The following is a 14,890-nucleotide window of genomic DNA, read 5'->3' on the forward strand; positions in this document are numbered from 1 at the left end:
AGATCCTAGCTATGTGCCAGGCACTGGGTACGACCAAGTGATCAGAATTACATGGGACTTTCACAGCAGAGGATATACGAATAAATGAATACAAGCCTGTATAAATAGCTGTAACAGGTGCTCAGAGGGGACAGAGCAAGGACTTGGAGTTTTGCCGGAACAGTGCAAAGGAGCAAGCGAGAAACAAAGGGATGCTTTATCATAATCTAAGCTGGATGAGAAGAGAAGTGAAAATAGGAGATGGTTCTGGGACAGATACACTGGTAGGGCTACTTGAGTCAACTTTGACCCCTCGGGGTTGACTCTGTCCCTTGTGCCCCCTCTGTACCTGCTGCTTCCTGGGAGAGTAGTGTTGCTCACACTTTAACATGACCGCCCAGTCAGACTCTCCCAGAACTAGCTTGAGTTCCCCGTAGGCTCTGATCTTGGGAGGATAAGGACCCTGTATACCAAAACTCTAACCTTTGACACAATGCCTCAGTTGCTACTCAGCAAAAATTTATGGAATGGAAGAAAAGTGAAAGTATTATTTTCTGTTTGTTCTGATGGTCCCTTGTGGGCCTTGGGTAGAGAGGAACTGCAGAGGTTTATGAGACCCATCTGAGCAGTAAACAGTTCCCAGAATGGACTTGGCTGGACAAGAGGGATTTGGAGAGGTTTGGGAAATGGTGGCAGTTGAGGAAGCTGTTTACTTGATTACTTACCTGGCAGCTGCCTTCAAATCTCACTTTATCCTTCAGGCTGTCCAGAAGGGAAGAAGATGGAATTTATCACCAGCCTACTGGATGCCCTCACCACGGACATGGTGCAGGCCATTAACTCAGCAGCGCCTACTGGAGGTGGGAGGTGAGAATGTGAGCAGGACTCAGGGCGGAGGCGGGAGGTGTGACTGCAGAAGCTTCTGGAGGCTGGGAGAGAGGGAAGTTAGGCAGAGCAAGGGCTGGGCCTACCTTCTGCCAGAAATCTTCCCACTTTCTCCCCTCCCTGTTCTTTGGAAATTGCTTGTCTCTACCTTTTAGTTACCCAGTGACAGGCAGGTTCAGGGTGTCTGGAGACTTCTAGTACCTTAGTCTCAGGAGTAGATGCACTGGGGTGAGAGTCTTCAGTAGCAGGACGGAGAAGGGGCATGTAATGGGGGCAGCGAGGGAGTACAGAGCACTTGGTGATTTTCTTCTCTTCTGAGAAGGCAGGAATCCTGTGTCTTTTTGGCTTCCTGAAAATCCCAAGGGCTCTGGGCAATGGGCTTGGACATTGCCATATTCAAATCCAACTTAGGTTAGGAGCTGACATGCAGGCTGAGGCAGTCCTGACATGAGGCTGAGATACACATACTCCATGACCAGTATCCTGGCACTCACCAAGCAGGCCTGTTAGGTCAATGGCTGGAACATGCATGCATCTATCCATCCGTCCAACTATCTATCCATCCATCCATCCATCCACCCACCCATTCAGCACCTGGTGAACATATGCAGCACACCAAGCACTGGTCTAAGGACTGGGAATCCTGGGATGTGAGGCCTGTTCGTGTCTTCAGAGCCTGCAGCTTAGTGGGGATACTAGGCTATGGAAAGATACTTGCAAATTGCGTGCTAAGTGCTAGAACAGGTGGAAGAATAGAGAAGGGTTTGTTAACTCAGTCTGAAGGAATCAGAAAGGCTTCCTGGAGGAGGTGATAGCAAGGCTGAATTTTTGAAGGACAGGTAAGACCTAAACAGTAAAAGAAGGAGAGCCGCCCTAGGAAAATGGAAAGAATACTGTGGCTCTAAGAAAGTGCACATCTGTAGTCCAGGATGGCTGTGCTGGAGTGGATGGGGTGAGGAGGAGGAAAGGAGAGTGGCAACAGATGAGACAGAAGGGACAGCCAGCAACCAGGAAGCCAGAGGGGAGGCACAGCAGGGGTGTGTGTGTGTGTGTGTGTGTGTGTGTGTGTGTGTGTGTGTAGGGGTTTCAGGTTCCTATAGCAGTGGAGGAAGTACACATGTTTGGCAGGGATGGGCAGCCTGCCTCTGAGCTCTGAGGCTCACCAGAGAAGGGGGCCTCATCCCTCCACATCTGCTCAGAGGCAGAGCTGTCATCAGCAAGGCAAGGAGTGCCACCACGATGAAAGGCCCAGGCCTGGCTGCCTGGCTGGTAATCAGCAGAACCACAGGGTATCTATCTGGCGTAGGGAACCAGGGCTCCAAGCTCAGCTGTCAGTGGTACTGCATCCCAAGGCAAATGAGGGTGTCTGTCCGGAAAACCTAATTTTAGGTCACATCGAAGTGAGTGCAGAGCTTGCCTCCTGGGTGGCACTCAGAAGCTGCTGGTCCAGTGCACTTACTCTCAGCAGCCCTGTGGTCCTAAGAGCTGTCAGGCTGGTTTCTGGTTTTGCATACACCCTGTGGATGGAATCAGGCCTCCCCACGAGGAGCACAGAAATAAGTCTGAGAAGATGGAGACAGAGTCTGACAGGCTGGCAGATGGGAACTGATCGGAGGCTGCTGATGGTGCTCTGATGGTGCTCAGTGATGGGGTGTCTTGAGTTGAGAGAACATATCCATGTCTCCCAGGAAGAGGGAGCTTACTCAGTATTCTATGCCTTTGTTATTTATGCCTAGAATATGAAAAAAATACCTGTTGTTTCATGCAAAAAATGGGAATGAGATATTTGTGTTTATTAGATGGGAATGGAAAAAGTACCCAGAAGGAAGCATGGGCTAAAAAATTCCAGGTTTGGGGGCTTCTGGTGGCTCAGTGTGATATGCATCTGCATTCAGCTCAGGTCATGATCTCAGGGTCCTGGGATCAAGTCCTGCACTGGGCTCCCTGCTCAGTGGCAAGTCTGCTTCTTCTTCTGCCTGCTACTCCCCTGCTTGTGTTCTCTCTCTCTCTCTCTCTCAAATAAATAAATAAATAAATAAATAAATAAATAAATAAATAAATAAATTCTTTTTAAAAATGCCAAGTCTGGGTGTTTCCCACCCACAGCCCCCCAGTGCTGCTGGCTCTGACCAGCCGCTGAGAGAGCCTGCCTGGTGCTCTTGCAGCACTCCTGAAGAAACGAGATTTCAAGTTGGTCCCACTTGCTGCCTTGGGAGACGGGCCCTTGAGCATGGTCTGGCTTGAGCCCCAGGTGGACTGAAGGCACCAGGAAAGTACCAACCCCAGCTGGGTCCTGGGCCAGTGGGTGAGGGCTCCACAGGGGCTGAGGACACAGGCAGGTCCCTCTCACCCCATCACCAGCTGGAAGACATCAGGACTGATGCCTTGCCCTCAAATCGCAGGCTGAAGTGATCTTTACAGAAAATAAAAACTAAGAAGTTTATAATGTTTTTAATACCAATGTGTCCTCAGGGAAGAGGTTTTTTTGTTGTTGTTGTTGTTGTTTTTCTTTTTGAAAACCCTCTTTTTTAGGTGTACTACAGAGTTGGGAGAAATTTAAAAAAAATTCTTTCCTAAACATGTTTTTCATTTTAAGCTCCTATTATGCCAAACTGTGTTTGGTTTTGATGGGAATGAAGTTTGAACCACACTGGTAATTGTGTTACCTAGAGGCTACACTCGTAATCAAAGGACAGGCAAGATGAACCAAGAAATAGTTTAGAAATCCAGCAAGAGGGTTGGAGGCCGGGGAGGTTGAGGAGCCTGGAAGAAAGAGAGAGAAGCACTTGTACGGGGAGGCTGCTTGCTGTCAGGCTTTCCAGCTTTCCTGGGTCTAAAGCCCTCCAGAGTCTCTCATTCTATTTAGGGTAGGCTCTAGTTCCAACCTGAACTGACCCTGCAGGAGGGTCTCACTGGCCATGACCTCCCTCCCATCATTGTGCTCCTGCTGCTGGTCCTTCTCAGTTCCTCAAACAGGCCTTGAACCTGAACCCTTGGGGTTCCTGCCTGCCCTTGCCTGGAATAGGAGGCCCCATCCTCCAGTGATGGTCCCCGATTATCTGTTGAAATGTCACCTTCGTAGCAACCAACCAGTCCAAAGGGGCTGGCAGTCACACTCCATCACCACATCTCTTTTGAATTTCTCAGCCAAGCACTAGCTTATATTTTGCTGGCTTGTTTATTGTCTGTCTCACCCCTACTTAATGAAAATTTAAGTTCTATAGAGAAGGAACATTGTCTGCCTTCTTCCCAGCTGTATTCCTAGAACTCAGAATAGTCCCTGGCACATAGTAGATGACCAATCAATATTTGCTGAATGAATAAACAGCTAGAAGGATGAGTGGCTAGATGGATGGATCCCTACTTGATACAGAGAGGCATGCCTTGAGAAGGCTTCCTGGAGTTCACTGACTGCTGCAAGACAAACTGTGAGGCCAAATCTAGCCATCAAATTCACCATGGTGCTTCTTTGTCATCAGGGCCCAACAGCACTCTGGATGGGCCCAAGAGACTTGGGGCACCGTATGGGTGGGCCCTGGCCAGGCACTCTTCTATGAGGAAAGAGCAAAGGCACAGGGCCGCTGAAGGTTGGACAGCACATCTAGAATAGGGCTGTTGAAGAGGATCTGGGAATCAAGGCTTCTTGGGTTTTGGCCTTGGTCCTGAATTCATGCAGAATTGAGACTCTAGGCACAGAAGGCTAAAGTCAAGGAAGATACCTCGGATCCCTCTTACATCCTCTCAGGGTCTGGTAGTTGAGGCTGACCATTATTGGGGCCAGTGGGAAGAAGGGACAAGGAAGGCGTGTCTTCTCCTCACCTACCATCTGTCGGGCCTGGAGATTTTGGCTTTGCACAAACTCTTATATCTCCATTCTCCCCAGGCATAAGCTCTGTGTTGGGTTTTGGATTCAACCGGGGACAACGGCATAGTCAGTCCCTGGCCTGGAGGAGCTTTGGTCTGGTTGAGAGAAGAGGTATATAATCCCATGATCACACTATGAAGTCAGTGTCTTAATAGAGGCCAAGAAAGTGCCACAGGGACTCAGTAGCGGGTGGGCATGAGAGGGAAGACTTTATATAGGAGATAACATTTGAGCCACATCTTCATGTGTGACCAACCGAGATGGACTGGGGCAGAGGGGCCCCAGGTAGGACCTGTGCAAAGAGTCATAAGAAGTATGACTTAAAAAAAAGAAGAAGAAGAAGAAGAAGAAGAAGAAGAAGAAGAAGAAGTATGACTTAAATCTGGGAGGCAGGCAAAAGGTAAGGCTATAGATTTGGGCAGAGTCCAGATCACACCAGGCCTTGCAATTCATGCCAAGGGCAGCACGATGCCCATGATTAAGTGAGCATTTCTGAAAAATCATCTTGAAAGCTTGAGGCAAGCTGGATGGGAAGAGAGCAAGATGAGGTGGGAAGGTTATAGCTATCATCAGAGGGATAGGTGAGGGGAGGCCACACTACAGCTATGGGGGAAAGAATGGTTTGAGGGAGCCTTTGTGGTGAAATTAATCAGGTTTGAAGAAGGCTTATTAATTATAGGACATGGCAGGGAGGGGAGATGTCTGCTTCCCTTTCTGGCCTACCAGCGTGATTTACAGGGAGAAAGCGGTACTGGTCAAATCTAAGAATAGGCAAAGTAGAATGGGGTGTCCATGGAAACATCTTTGGTTAGTGCATGGGAGGGGCAGCCTGCAAGTATCACTGAAGGATGGCCGTTCTCAGTGAAGGTTTGGGGGATGATTGACTTATCCTCATGGTTCTGCCCACCAGGGCTCCAGGAGGAGAGCTTCCCCTTACATCAGCCCTCCCATGGCACCCATTAGCATTTATCAGATCCAAAGGAAGAGTTCTGAGATCCCAGCTGGCAGAGTCTTCTTGAGTGAGGAAACCCTCTCCTTTTTCCGTCTCACCCTAGAGAAAGTCAACTTTGAGGGGACATGGGATGGACTGTGTGAGCCTTCTGGCCCCTCCTGTGGTCCCCCAAGGAGAGACCATTTGTACTGTGGCTCCCTCCTTCCTGCCCAGCTCAGTTACTTGTTGATGGCCTTGTAAGGAAGAGGCTGGAATGTGGCTGACTTAGCATTTCCCAGCTCCACCCGCCCGCACAGCTGGCAGGGCCTGGACCCCACTCCAGATGGGGCTCAGTTGGTCTGCTTGGCTTGGCTAGTGCTTCCAGGCCATCCCACCTCACCTTCTTTAAAACTGCTTGGGACAGCAGAACAAGGCCCAAGATCTTGGCCAAAGCAAGTTTTCTTGTGGCGAATGGGGCTGGCTCTTCAGCTGTGCATTGCAGCCAAGGCCTGGCAGGATTAGGCTGCAGAAGCAAAACTGAAAGTGTTGCAGAAGATGGGCAGCACCTGTCACCTCTCAATTTGGGAGACAACTCAGTGGGGCCAGTCCCGGGAGGAACTTAACTTGAGTGGGCTTCCTCCTCCCTGGAGGCAGGAGTCAACAAGACAGCCACCAAAACAGCCCAGAGACAGAGCTGACATCAGTCTTTGGATTTGTTTTTCCAAAATCTGGAATTTGGTATCCTTTTTTTTTTTTTTTAAGGTTTTATTTATTTATTCAGAGAGAGAGAGAGACAGAGACAGAGACACAGGCAGAGGGAGAAGCCGGCTCCATGCAGGGAGCCTGACGTGGGACTCGATCCCCGGTCTCCGGGATCACACCCTGGACTGAAGGCGGCGCTAAACCGCTGAGCCCCCCGGGCTGCCCTTAGTATCCTTTGAATGTAACTTTCCACATACCACACATCCAAGGAGGCTTGGATAACTCTACACACTCAATGAATCCTTCTAGCAGAGGTGGAACCTCGCCTATAGGGAAGCCCCGGGCATGCACCAGTGATGTGAACTGATTTATGGAACTCTGATGTAGGGTCCCCAGCCCTTGCCTGATGAGCAGATTTGGATTCCAGCAGTCATGATCTCCAGCAGGGATGGTGTGTACATATATGAGAGAAAGGTTGGAGGTTTGATGCTAGTGTAAGTAAGCCTAGAGCTAGGAGTGCAAGTTGCCAGTGTTTTTAGAAAATACTTCTAGAAGGCTGCAAGAGCTGGAGGGATCAGTGGGGTATGGCTTTGAGGTCAGGGGTAAGTTTGAGGGAGTCTAACTGTGATGGAAGGGGCTCCAATATGATTGCTTGAGAGGATTCAGAAACTCTGGGGGAGGCCCTTTTGCCCCAGCCATCCAGCACTCCCCTGGGAAAAATCTCACCTTCTCCTTAGCTAACTGAGACCTCTTTAGGCTCTTCTTTTGCACCTACTGGTTTGACTAAACCTGGACTTCTGATCTATCTCGTCTTGACTTGATCTTGTATGAAGTATGGTAGGGACTTAAGGCTGTTGTAAACTCAGAAACTTGGTTTCAGAGTATAGACTAAATACCCTCAGTAGTTTTCTATTATGTTTTGCTGGAAGTATGGAGGACCCTCTAGCTACTACCCTTTGTCTTGCCCCATCTCCTTCCAGAAGGCTTATGGTTGACCATTCTCTGGGGCCATGGCTGGAGTCTCCTCCCTCTAGATCAAGGATTCTTTACCGGAGTCCATGAGCCTGGATGAAGTTTAGGGAGTCCATTAAACCCCCAAATTCAGCAGAGTGCTATGTACGTATGCATTGTTCCAGAGAAGACTATAGCTTCATTTAGGTTCTCAGAAGAGTCCGTGATCCCTCAAAGCTAAGAAATTCTTGCTTTAAATGCACTTGGAGCTTGGCCAGGGCAAAGTGTTAGGTTTCAAAGTCGGACCCTGGCACTGCCAGGATCACATGTGGAGCTGGGCTCTGTTATCAAGAGTGGGCGTGGGATGTAGGTTTCTGGAAATTAGAGGAGTTCAGAAGCAGGGAGCCCTATACTAGCTGTGGAAGAAGGAAGAAGAGGCAAGACGCTTGGGGTCCACAGGTCAGGTTGACAGTGTGGCAGGGTTGAGGGAACCAGAGTCACAGCTTGGAGGGGCCTCGGAGGGCTTTTCCCTGGGAAGTGAGTATCCTCGGAGTGAGGAGGACAGGACCCATCAGACAAGGGAGATAGGGCAGGAGGGAGTCAGGAGAAAAGGAAGGAAGAAGGAGCAGGAGCCAAATGATGGTCACTCTGTGCAGGAGGAAATCCCCAGAAGTTATAAAGTGGGGAGAAGAGCTGCTTCTTGCATGGACCAGCCCAAAGGAAGGTATGGGAGCTCCCTCAGTGGAGTCGCTGAGAACTGGACAGGACAGGCAGGAGCCCCAGCAACACGTGTCAGAGGCAGTGGGCCTCTCTTGGCAGGGCGGCTGGGCGGGATGACCTCATCCCTTCCCGGCTCAGCGACTGAGGCTTTATTATTCCAGCCTCTAGGTAGACATGACGCTATGCTGAGCCTAAAGGTTAAAGAAAGAGCTGCCTTTGCCGCCATGGGGCTCTCATGGCCCCTGGCGGGAGTCGCCCAGAGAGAGAGTTCTCAGTGGGAATGGCTGGAGCACCTCCCTTGGGGCTCTTGGCTCTCCTCCGCAGCTCTAGGCCTCCCTCTCATTTAGGGGAACACAGGCAGGCAGGGTGCTCTGAGAGGGAGCCGGCCACCTTCCCTCCTGCATCATGAACATCTTGATAGAGAATTTTTCTGCTGCTCATCTGGTATACCCTGCAGGCTTGAGAGCAAATGTTGTGGGTAAAACAGAAGGAGCACCAAAATACCATGTGCTGGCAGAAACAAAAATCTGAGTTCCACAACTCCACGTCTGTTTCAAAGACCTTCTGAGCATGCTTTCCATGATAGACTAGGCAGGTTCCCAGAGAGCCAGGGGCAGATGGTCCCTCACACCTTTCCCAGGTACTCCCAGCATTAAACCTGTCAGGATGAAGTCCAGCTGGCAGATCCAGTAATTGTGCTGTCTTGGAATCAGCCCAGGATGCCCAGGGAGGCCTGCCTGGGACTGCAGTGCACTTAATTAGGAATGGGCTTCTAGCAGGGATGCCTGGCTTCTTTGTGGTAATGAAACTTCTTTTCCCCTAAACGTTGAGGTCACTTGGGGGTGGGAAAGGGAAAGAGTTTGCTGGCTCCTTCACAAGGGTGGGGTCAGAGATGGTCCCCTCCTTTCTGGAAAACTCAGCAAACCCCCAGGGAAGAGCCCCAAGGTATTGGCAAGAGCCTTGGATATTTTTCTTGCCAGATAGTTTTAGAATGTGCTGGCAGCCCAGAAGCCCTGGGCCAGGATCCCTGTGTGACAGTGAGACCCTCTGCCTCCACTTCTGATCCGTGGTGATACTATAGTTTGACTCAGTGTCCTGCAGACTAAGTATTTGAAGACACTGGTCTCCCAACCTCAGCCTTATTCCCCCGGCGAAGGGAAGGTTGCCCAGGATCTTGAACACAAGGGCCTGGACCATATTTACTCCGTGCCGAGCCCTGGGAGCAGGAGCCACAGTCACCCTTTCTGGAACAGACCTGTCATTGGCTCTAGAAGTTTTAAATATTATCTAGCAGCCTGAATGTTTTTTGCGAGGGGGACATAGAGGATAAGTAAATAAAATGGATGGGTAGGGCATGTGCACAGTTACACATAAAAGCATTGGTTTTGCCCCTTTATATACCATGTATAAATGGACTGTGGGAACCTCACAGTGAATTGTCCCTGCCTAATAAGTTGGCTCTGTCTCACCAAGATGTCGAGCAGTTTGAGGCTGGGGCAACACCTCCCAGAATCTGGCCCGGTGTTGGCTGTGGCGCATGCTCAGAGCACCTCTTCCCATAGTCATGTTCATTGAGTGTACAAGTTAATGTGTGAACAGCAACTTATCTGGCAGTGAACACTAGGCCAGGAGGACAACTTGGACCGCAGCCGTGGTTAACTCTGGTAAATTAAATCTAGCCAATATATATTGAGCACCCATCTTGTACCAGAACATTCCTGGCGATGGTAGAGGGTGGGACAGGCTCACATAATAAGGGTGACCTACTTGGGGACCCTTAAGATATAGACTCTCCAGTCTGGAGAACCAAGCTGGAGAGGATGGCTCAATTCTGCTACAGGCTGAGCAGGGCTGGGAGGCACTGGGCTCAGAAGAGCCATTTCTTCCCGGTTGCTGGCAGTGCAGTAGGAGGACCCCGGCATCTCTGGGAGAGACTGGCCGTGGGGCTAAGAGTCCCTACAGGCTCCTGAGTGGTGATCACCGGGGTGGGGGTGTCTGCCTGTGGCCCAGGTTTTCCGAACCAGACCCCAGCCACACCCTGGAGGAGCGAGTGGTGCGCTGGTACTTCAGCCAGCTGGACAGCAACAGTAGCAACGACATTAACAAGCGGGAGATGAAGCCCTTCAAGCGCTACGTGAAGAAGAAAGCCAAGCCCAAGAAGTGTGCCCGGCGTTTCACTGACTACTGTGACCTGAACAAGGACAAGGTCATCTCACTGCCTGAGCTGAAGGGCTGCCTGGGTGTTAGCAAAGAAGGTGAGTGCTCGCTGGCCTTCAAGAACTTGTGGCCTCCCCTCCCACCCGCACACAAGGACCAAGGGCTCCCCCCGTAGGTGAGAGCCCAGGTGCTCATTTATTCAACTACTTAGGAGAGTGTGTTCTGCCCTGGGCTAGATGCCTGGCACAGTGAAGGAGCTAGCAGATAAGGTCCCTGTCCTTCCAGTCTACCCAGGAGATGGATAGGAAAACATTTTCAGACACTGTGGTAAGTGCTATGATGCTGAGAGTGTGTGTTAGGATAGGCCAGGCTGCAGTGACGAGTAGACCCACAGATGTAATGGTTCAATGCAGGAGAAATTTGTTCATCTCGCCCATGTAAATAGTTCAGCATGATTCCAGGTCGTGTGTGTGTGTGTGTGTGTGTGTGTGTGTGTGTATGTGTGTGTAGGGGGACGAATAGGAGGGACATTGCTCTGTGCAGTCACTCTGAGATCTTGGCCGAGAATGATTCCACCATCGTTATTATGTGGCTTCAAGGTCACCCTGGGGGTCATTTCCATTCCTAGTTGGCCAGCTGGAGTCAAGCACGGAGCAGTGCACGTCGGGGAGTTTAATGGGCCAGTCCCGAAGTGACACACATCACCTCTCCTATCTCACTGGCTGGAACTGCCACTAGTTCCACCACACCCCCACCATAAGGAAGGCTGGGAGCCTGGAAAGAGGAAAACATGGATTCTGGCAAAAACCTAATTATCTCTGTCGTGATAGAACAAGTACGGAGTATTGTAAGAACATATGTAGGGGCACCTAAATTAGCTCAGGGGCACACAGCCTTGGAAAACTTTGTGAAGGAAGTGATATCTAAACCAACCTAAGGCCCAAGGCCCAATCTAGTCCATGGCCTATTTTTGTATGACTTGTGAGCTAAGTATGGTTTTTATATTTTTAAAAGGGATGTAATTTTCAAAAAAGAAGAGCAAATGAGAGATGATACATGGCCCACAAGGCCTAAAATATCTACTACCTAGTCCTTTACAGATAAGTTTGCCAACCCCTAGTCTAAGCCAATACCTGAGGAATGGGTAGGAGTTGGTTGGCCCAAGGGTTCAGTGGAGGGAGGAGTGTTGTAAGCAGTGGCGACTGAAGAGTGAAGGTGTTGAGGTGAGGGGACAGTTGTTGAGGAACTGAGAGGCCTTAGTGTGACTGGAATCCATATTTGATGGTGGCAGGTGCTGGGGGGAGGAGGCAGACAGGAGACAAGGGGACAGTCTCAACTTCGTAAGGGCAGCGGAGGGCCGTCCCAGGGGTTCAGGCAGAGAAATGATGGGATTGGTTTTGCTTTAAAGAAATCATTCAGGCTGCAGGATGGGAAATGGGGTCACAGACATGCCAGGCAGGGTTCCCTCAGGAGGCTGTGGCCTGAGATGACAGAGGCTCGAGTTAGGAGAGCACAGTGGGGGTGAGGAGAAGTGGGTGGATTTGAGATAGGGAGACCTGCCGTTCTGGCAACCAAGTGGCTATAGGGATGGAGGTTGGTCTGGGCAACTGGGGGGTAAGTCTCTTTGCTGAGTTGGGCAACATGGAAGAAAGGCATAGGGGGATGGGGAACACCATGGTTTGGACACGTCAAGTTGGATGCACCTGAAGGATGGGTGGTTCTTTCATGCAGGAGAACTCATTTATATGAAGTGGAAGCTATGAGAAGGCTGACATTGCCCAGGGAGAAAACCTAAGGGCTTTTCCTGGTGCTAATCCTCAGCTGACACCGTGAGCCCAAAGGGTAGACAGGAAGTGGATGAATTACCACTAGGTACCCTGTCTTGGGATCCACCCCCTCCATAGCTGGTTCCGGCTTTGGCTCTGGGGCCTGTGACCCTGGGTGAGTGAGCTCATCGCTCTGGGCACTCCTGTCTGATTGAGGATGCCTCTCCATGTTCCCACAGTACTCTGAGTCCCCAGGATGCAGCGCAATGTCATGACTCAAACCCCGTCTCTGCCACAGACTAGCTCCTTTACTATATACAAACTACCCAGCCATTCTGGCTCTCAGTGTCTTCATCTGTACAAGGGGAATAACCATGGTATCTACCTCATAGGACTGTCGTGCTGATTCAGTGGGACAGGGAGTGAAAACATTTAGCCAGTGCCCGACACAGTGAAGGAACCTGATAGAAGTTCAGCATCACTGTTAAGATTATTGCCTTGACCAGCAGCACATACCATGTGTAGTGCAGTCTTCCAGCGCCACCCCCTGCCCCCCCGCCCCAGGGCCATGCATGGCACCATCACATCCTTGTCAGCCGAGTGAACGCATGGGTGAGGGGCTGCCCCCTGTGTCGACATCACACTTTACACACTTACACTCATTTCTCAGAGCACAGGCAGAGGACCAGTACTGGAAAGAGGGCACCCAGTGCTAGTGTAGACCCTGGGCTCACCCAGGAGCATGTTAAGGATGGAGGAGGGAAGGACTCACAGGGATCTGTAACGGCTCTACCCTCAGTCCCCTAGTCTACAGAGCACACAGATGCCAAGGAGAGGCTGAGTGTGGTGACCTCTTGTCCACAGAGCAGAAAGGGCCTTCCCAGCCTTTCTCCACAGCTTTGCCAGGCACCGGGTGTCTGCTGACCCTGGAAGACCTCGCTGAGGACAAGGGTTAGTTTCTAGTTACCTCCACGGCTTTGCCCAGGGAGGCCTCTAAAGTGCTTCGGGGTATGGCCCAGCACCCTCACCTCTCTCCTGAGACCCAGCAGTGGGACAGGAGAGGCCTAAGAGCTTCTGGGACCCTTGCTGACGTTGGAATGCACTGCCTGGTTGAAAGTATGGCTGGGGTACCTGCGTCAGGTGTGCGTGTCTCCCCACGTGTTTGTGCATAGGCACGTCTGTGCATGTCCCCCTGGGGCATGTCTGTGTATGCAGGCATGTGTCTTGAGTGCATGGTCTGTGCACTTGTATGCATGTGCACGTGTCTCTACATGTGTCTCTCTGTGCATATCTGCGTGTGTGTGTGAGCACATCTGTGTGTGCACGTGCCCTCAGCCCATTTTGCAGTCGAGGTGTCTAGATGAGCCAAGAGAGGAATAGCACTCTGGTCGAGATCAGAGGTCACACGTGAGGTAGCAAGCTGGCACTTGCACCCAGCCTCAGGATGTCCAGGCGAGCATGCTGTCTCCTCCACGAGAAGGACTCTAGAGTGTTTGAAGATGGTCCCTTGGGTGAGCAGGCCAATCTTGCTTGCCAGTCTCGGTGGAAGGCCAAGGGAGACAAGACCAGTGGTGAGTCTGGAGAAGTGGGGGAGCAGACCCAGTGGGGGTGGCGTGAGCAGGAGTAGAGGCTGCCAGGGCAGGTAGCCGAGAGGAAACACACGGGGAGACCCATAGTTTCCAAGCAGGCAGCACCTGCAGGAGAAAGGACGATTAGTGAGAGGCATAGGGGAGGCAGGGCTGGGGGCCTGGGTAAGAACAGAAGCTCTGAAGTCAAACATACCTGGCTTTTAATCCCAGCTCTGCCACTCACTAGCCCTGTAACTTTGGCAAGTCATCTAAGCTCTCTGAGCCTCAGTTTCCTTGTCTGCAAAATGGAGATGAAAGTGTCTGTCTCATAGACCTGGTGTGAAGATTTAACAAGATGGTGCACGTGAGGAGCTTAGCCCAGTAACCTGGCTTGTGGTGAATGCACAAAAGGAATTGGTAGTAGTAGAGGAACACACCCACCGGCTGAAGGCAGATTCTCTGGGTCCCTCTGCTCCCGGGGAGCTGAAGAAAAGCCACTTGGGTAGAAGGCATGTGAGGAATGAGCCCATGCGTTGGTCATCTGGTGTCATGCGGTGCCCCCTGGTGGGCTGAGAGGGGCTTGCATGCCAGATGGGGGGCCCCAGGGGGCTGGGGGAGCACATGCAGTTTAGGGACGAGTGTCCTCGCGTTGGATCTGAGGGACCGCGTTTTCTGGAAATGCTTCGTGAACACAAGTGTTGTTACTAAAACTGCTGACTGGGGAGCTGAGCTGTCTGCACAGCACGGAAGGGTCAGACGTTCCGAGGGCCAGGCCTTCTTAGCTGGTCCTTCCCAGTTTATAAAGCATCTGCATCAGGATGATTGTCACCGTCCCATGAGGCAAGCAGGCTGGAGACTGTTTCCTCCATTTGTGAAAAATCCCAACCCTCCCTTGGCATTGCCCGAGGCTGCTGCCCGCCCTGGGATCAGGCTTTTCCTCCCCCGCATTGGACCCCCTTCAGAGCACAGCCCTGGGAGGACGTAGCCGGGTCTGAACTCAGAAGAGCTGTGCCGTCTCCAGGTCTCAGTTCCACCATCATAACCCGGGGACAATGTGGTCATCTTACAACTATCATGTAACGGTGCCCCGGGGGTGAATGACGGGATTTGGGTGAAGGATCAGCGCGAGCCTCCACAAGCCGGGGCGGATCCTGCCCGGGGTGCATTTCCTCTCCCAGTGCGCGGTGGGCAGCACGCTTGGGCGCCTGTCTCCGTGTGGGAACCTTTCTGCTCACCGCTGACCGCAGGCGCTGCTGGACGGGCAGGTGATGATGGGATGCGGGGCCAGGTGGGATGGTCCCTGCCCGCCTGCCGGCCCCGGGGCCCATCACTCTCTTTCCGGGCTTGTTTCCTCATCTGTACAATC

General features: G+C 51.5%; 1 protein-coding gene across 6 annotated transcripts in view; it reads left to right on the forward strand.

Annotated features, from left to right (window-relative positions):
• Positions 1-14,890, forward strand: part of SMOC1 (SPARC related modular calcium binding 1) — a 164,729-nt gene that overhangs the window by 146,331 nt on the left and 3,508 nt on the right. For all 6 annotated transcript variants that reach the window (XM_049113302.1, XM_025442533.3, XM_025442536.3 and 3 more), the window contains exons 10-11: positions 741-846; positions 10,044-10,288. In XM_049113302.1, the coding sequence (XP_048969259.1) occupies positions 741-846; positions 10,044-10,288 (351 nt within the window). The remainder of the gene's footprint in view (positions 1-740; positions 847-10,043; positions 10,289-14,890) is intronic.

Source organism: Canis lupus, chromosome 8 (assembly GCF_003254725.2).
Source record: "Canis lupus dingo isolate Sandy chromosome 8, ASM325472v2, whole genome shotgun sequence".
Classification (NCBI taxonomy): domain Eukaryota; kingdom Metazoa; phylum Chordata; class Mammalia; order Carnivora; family Canidae; genus Canis; species Canis lupus.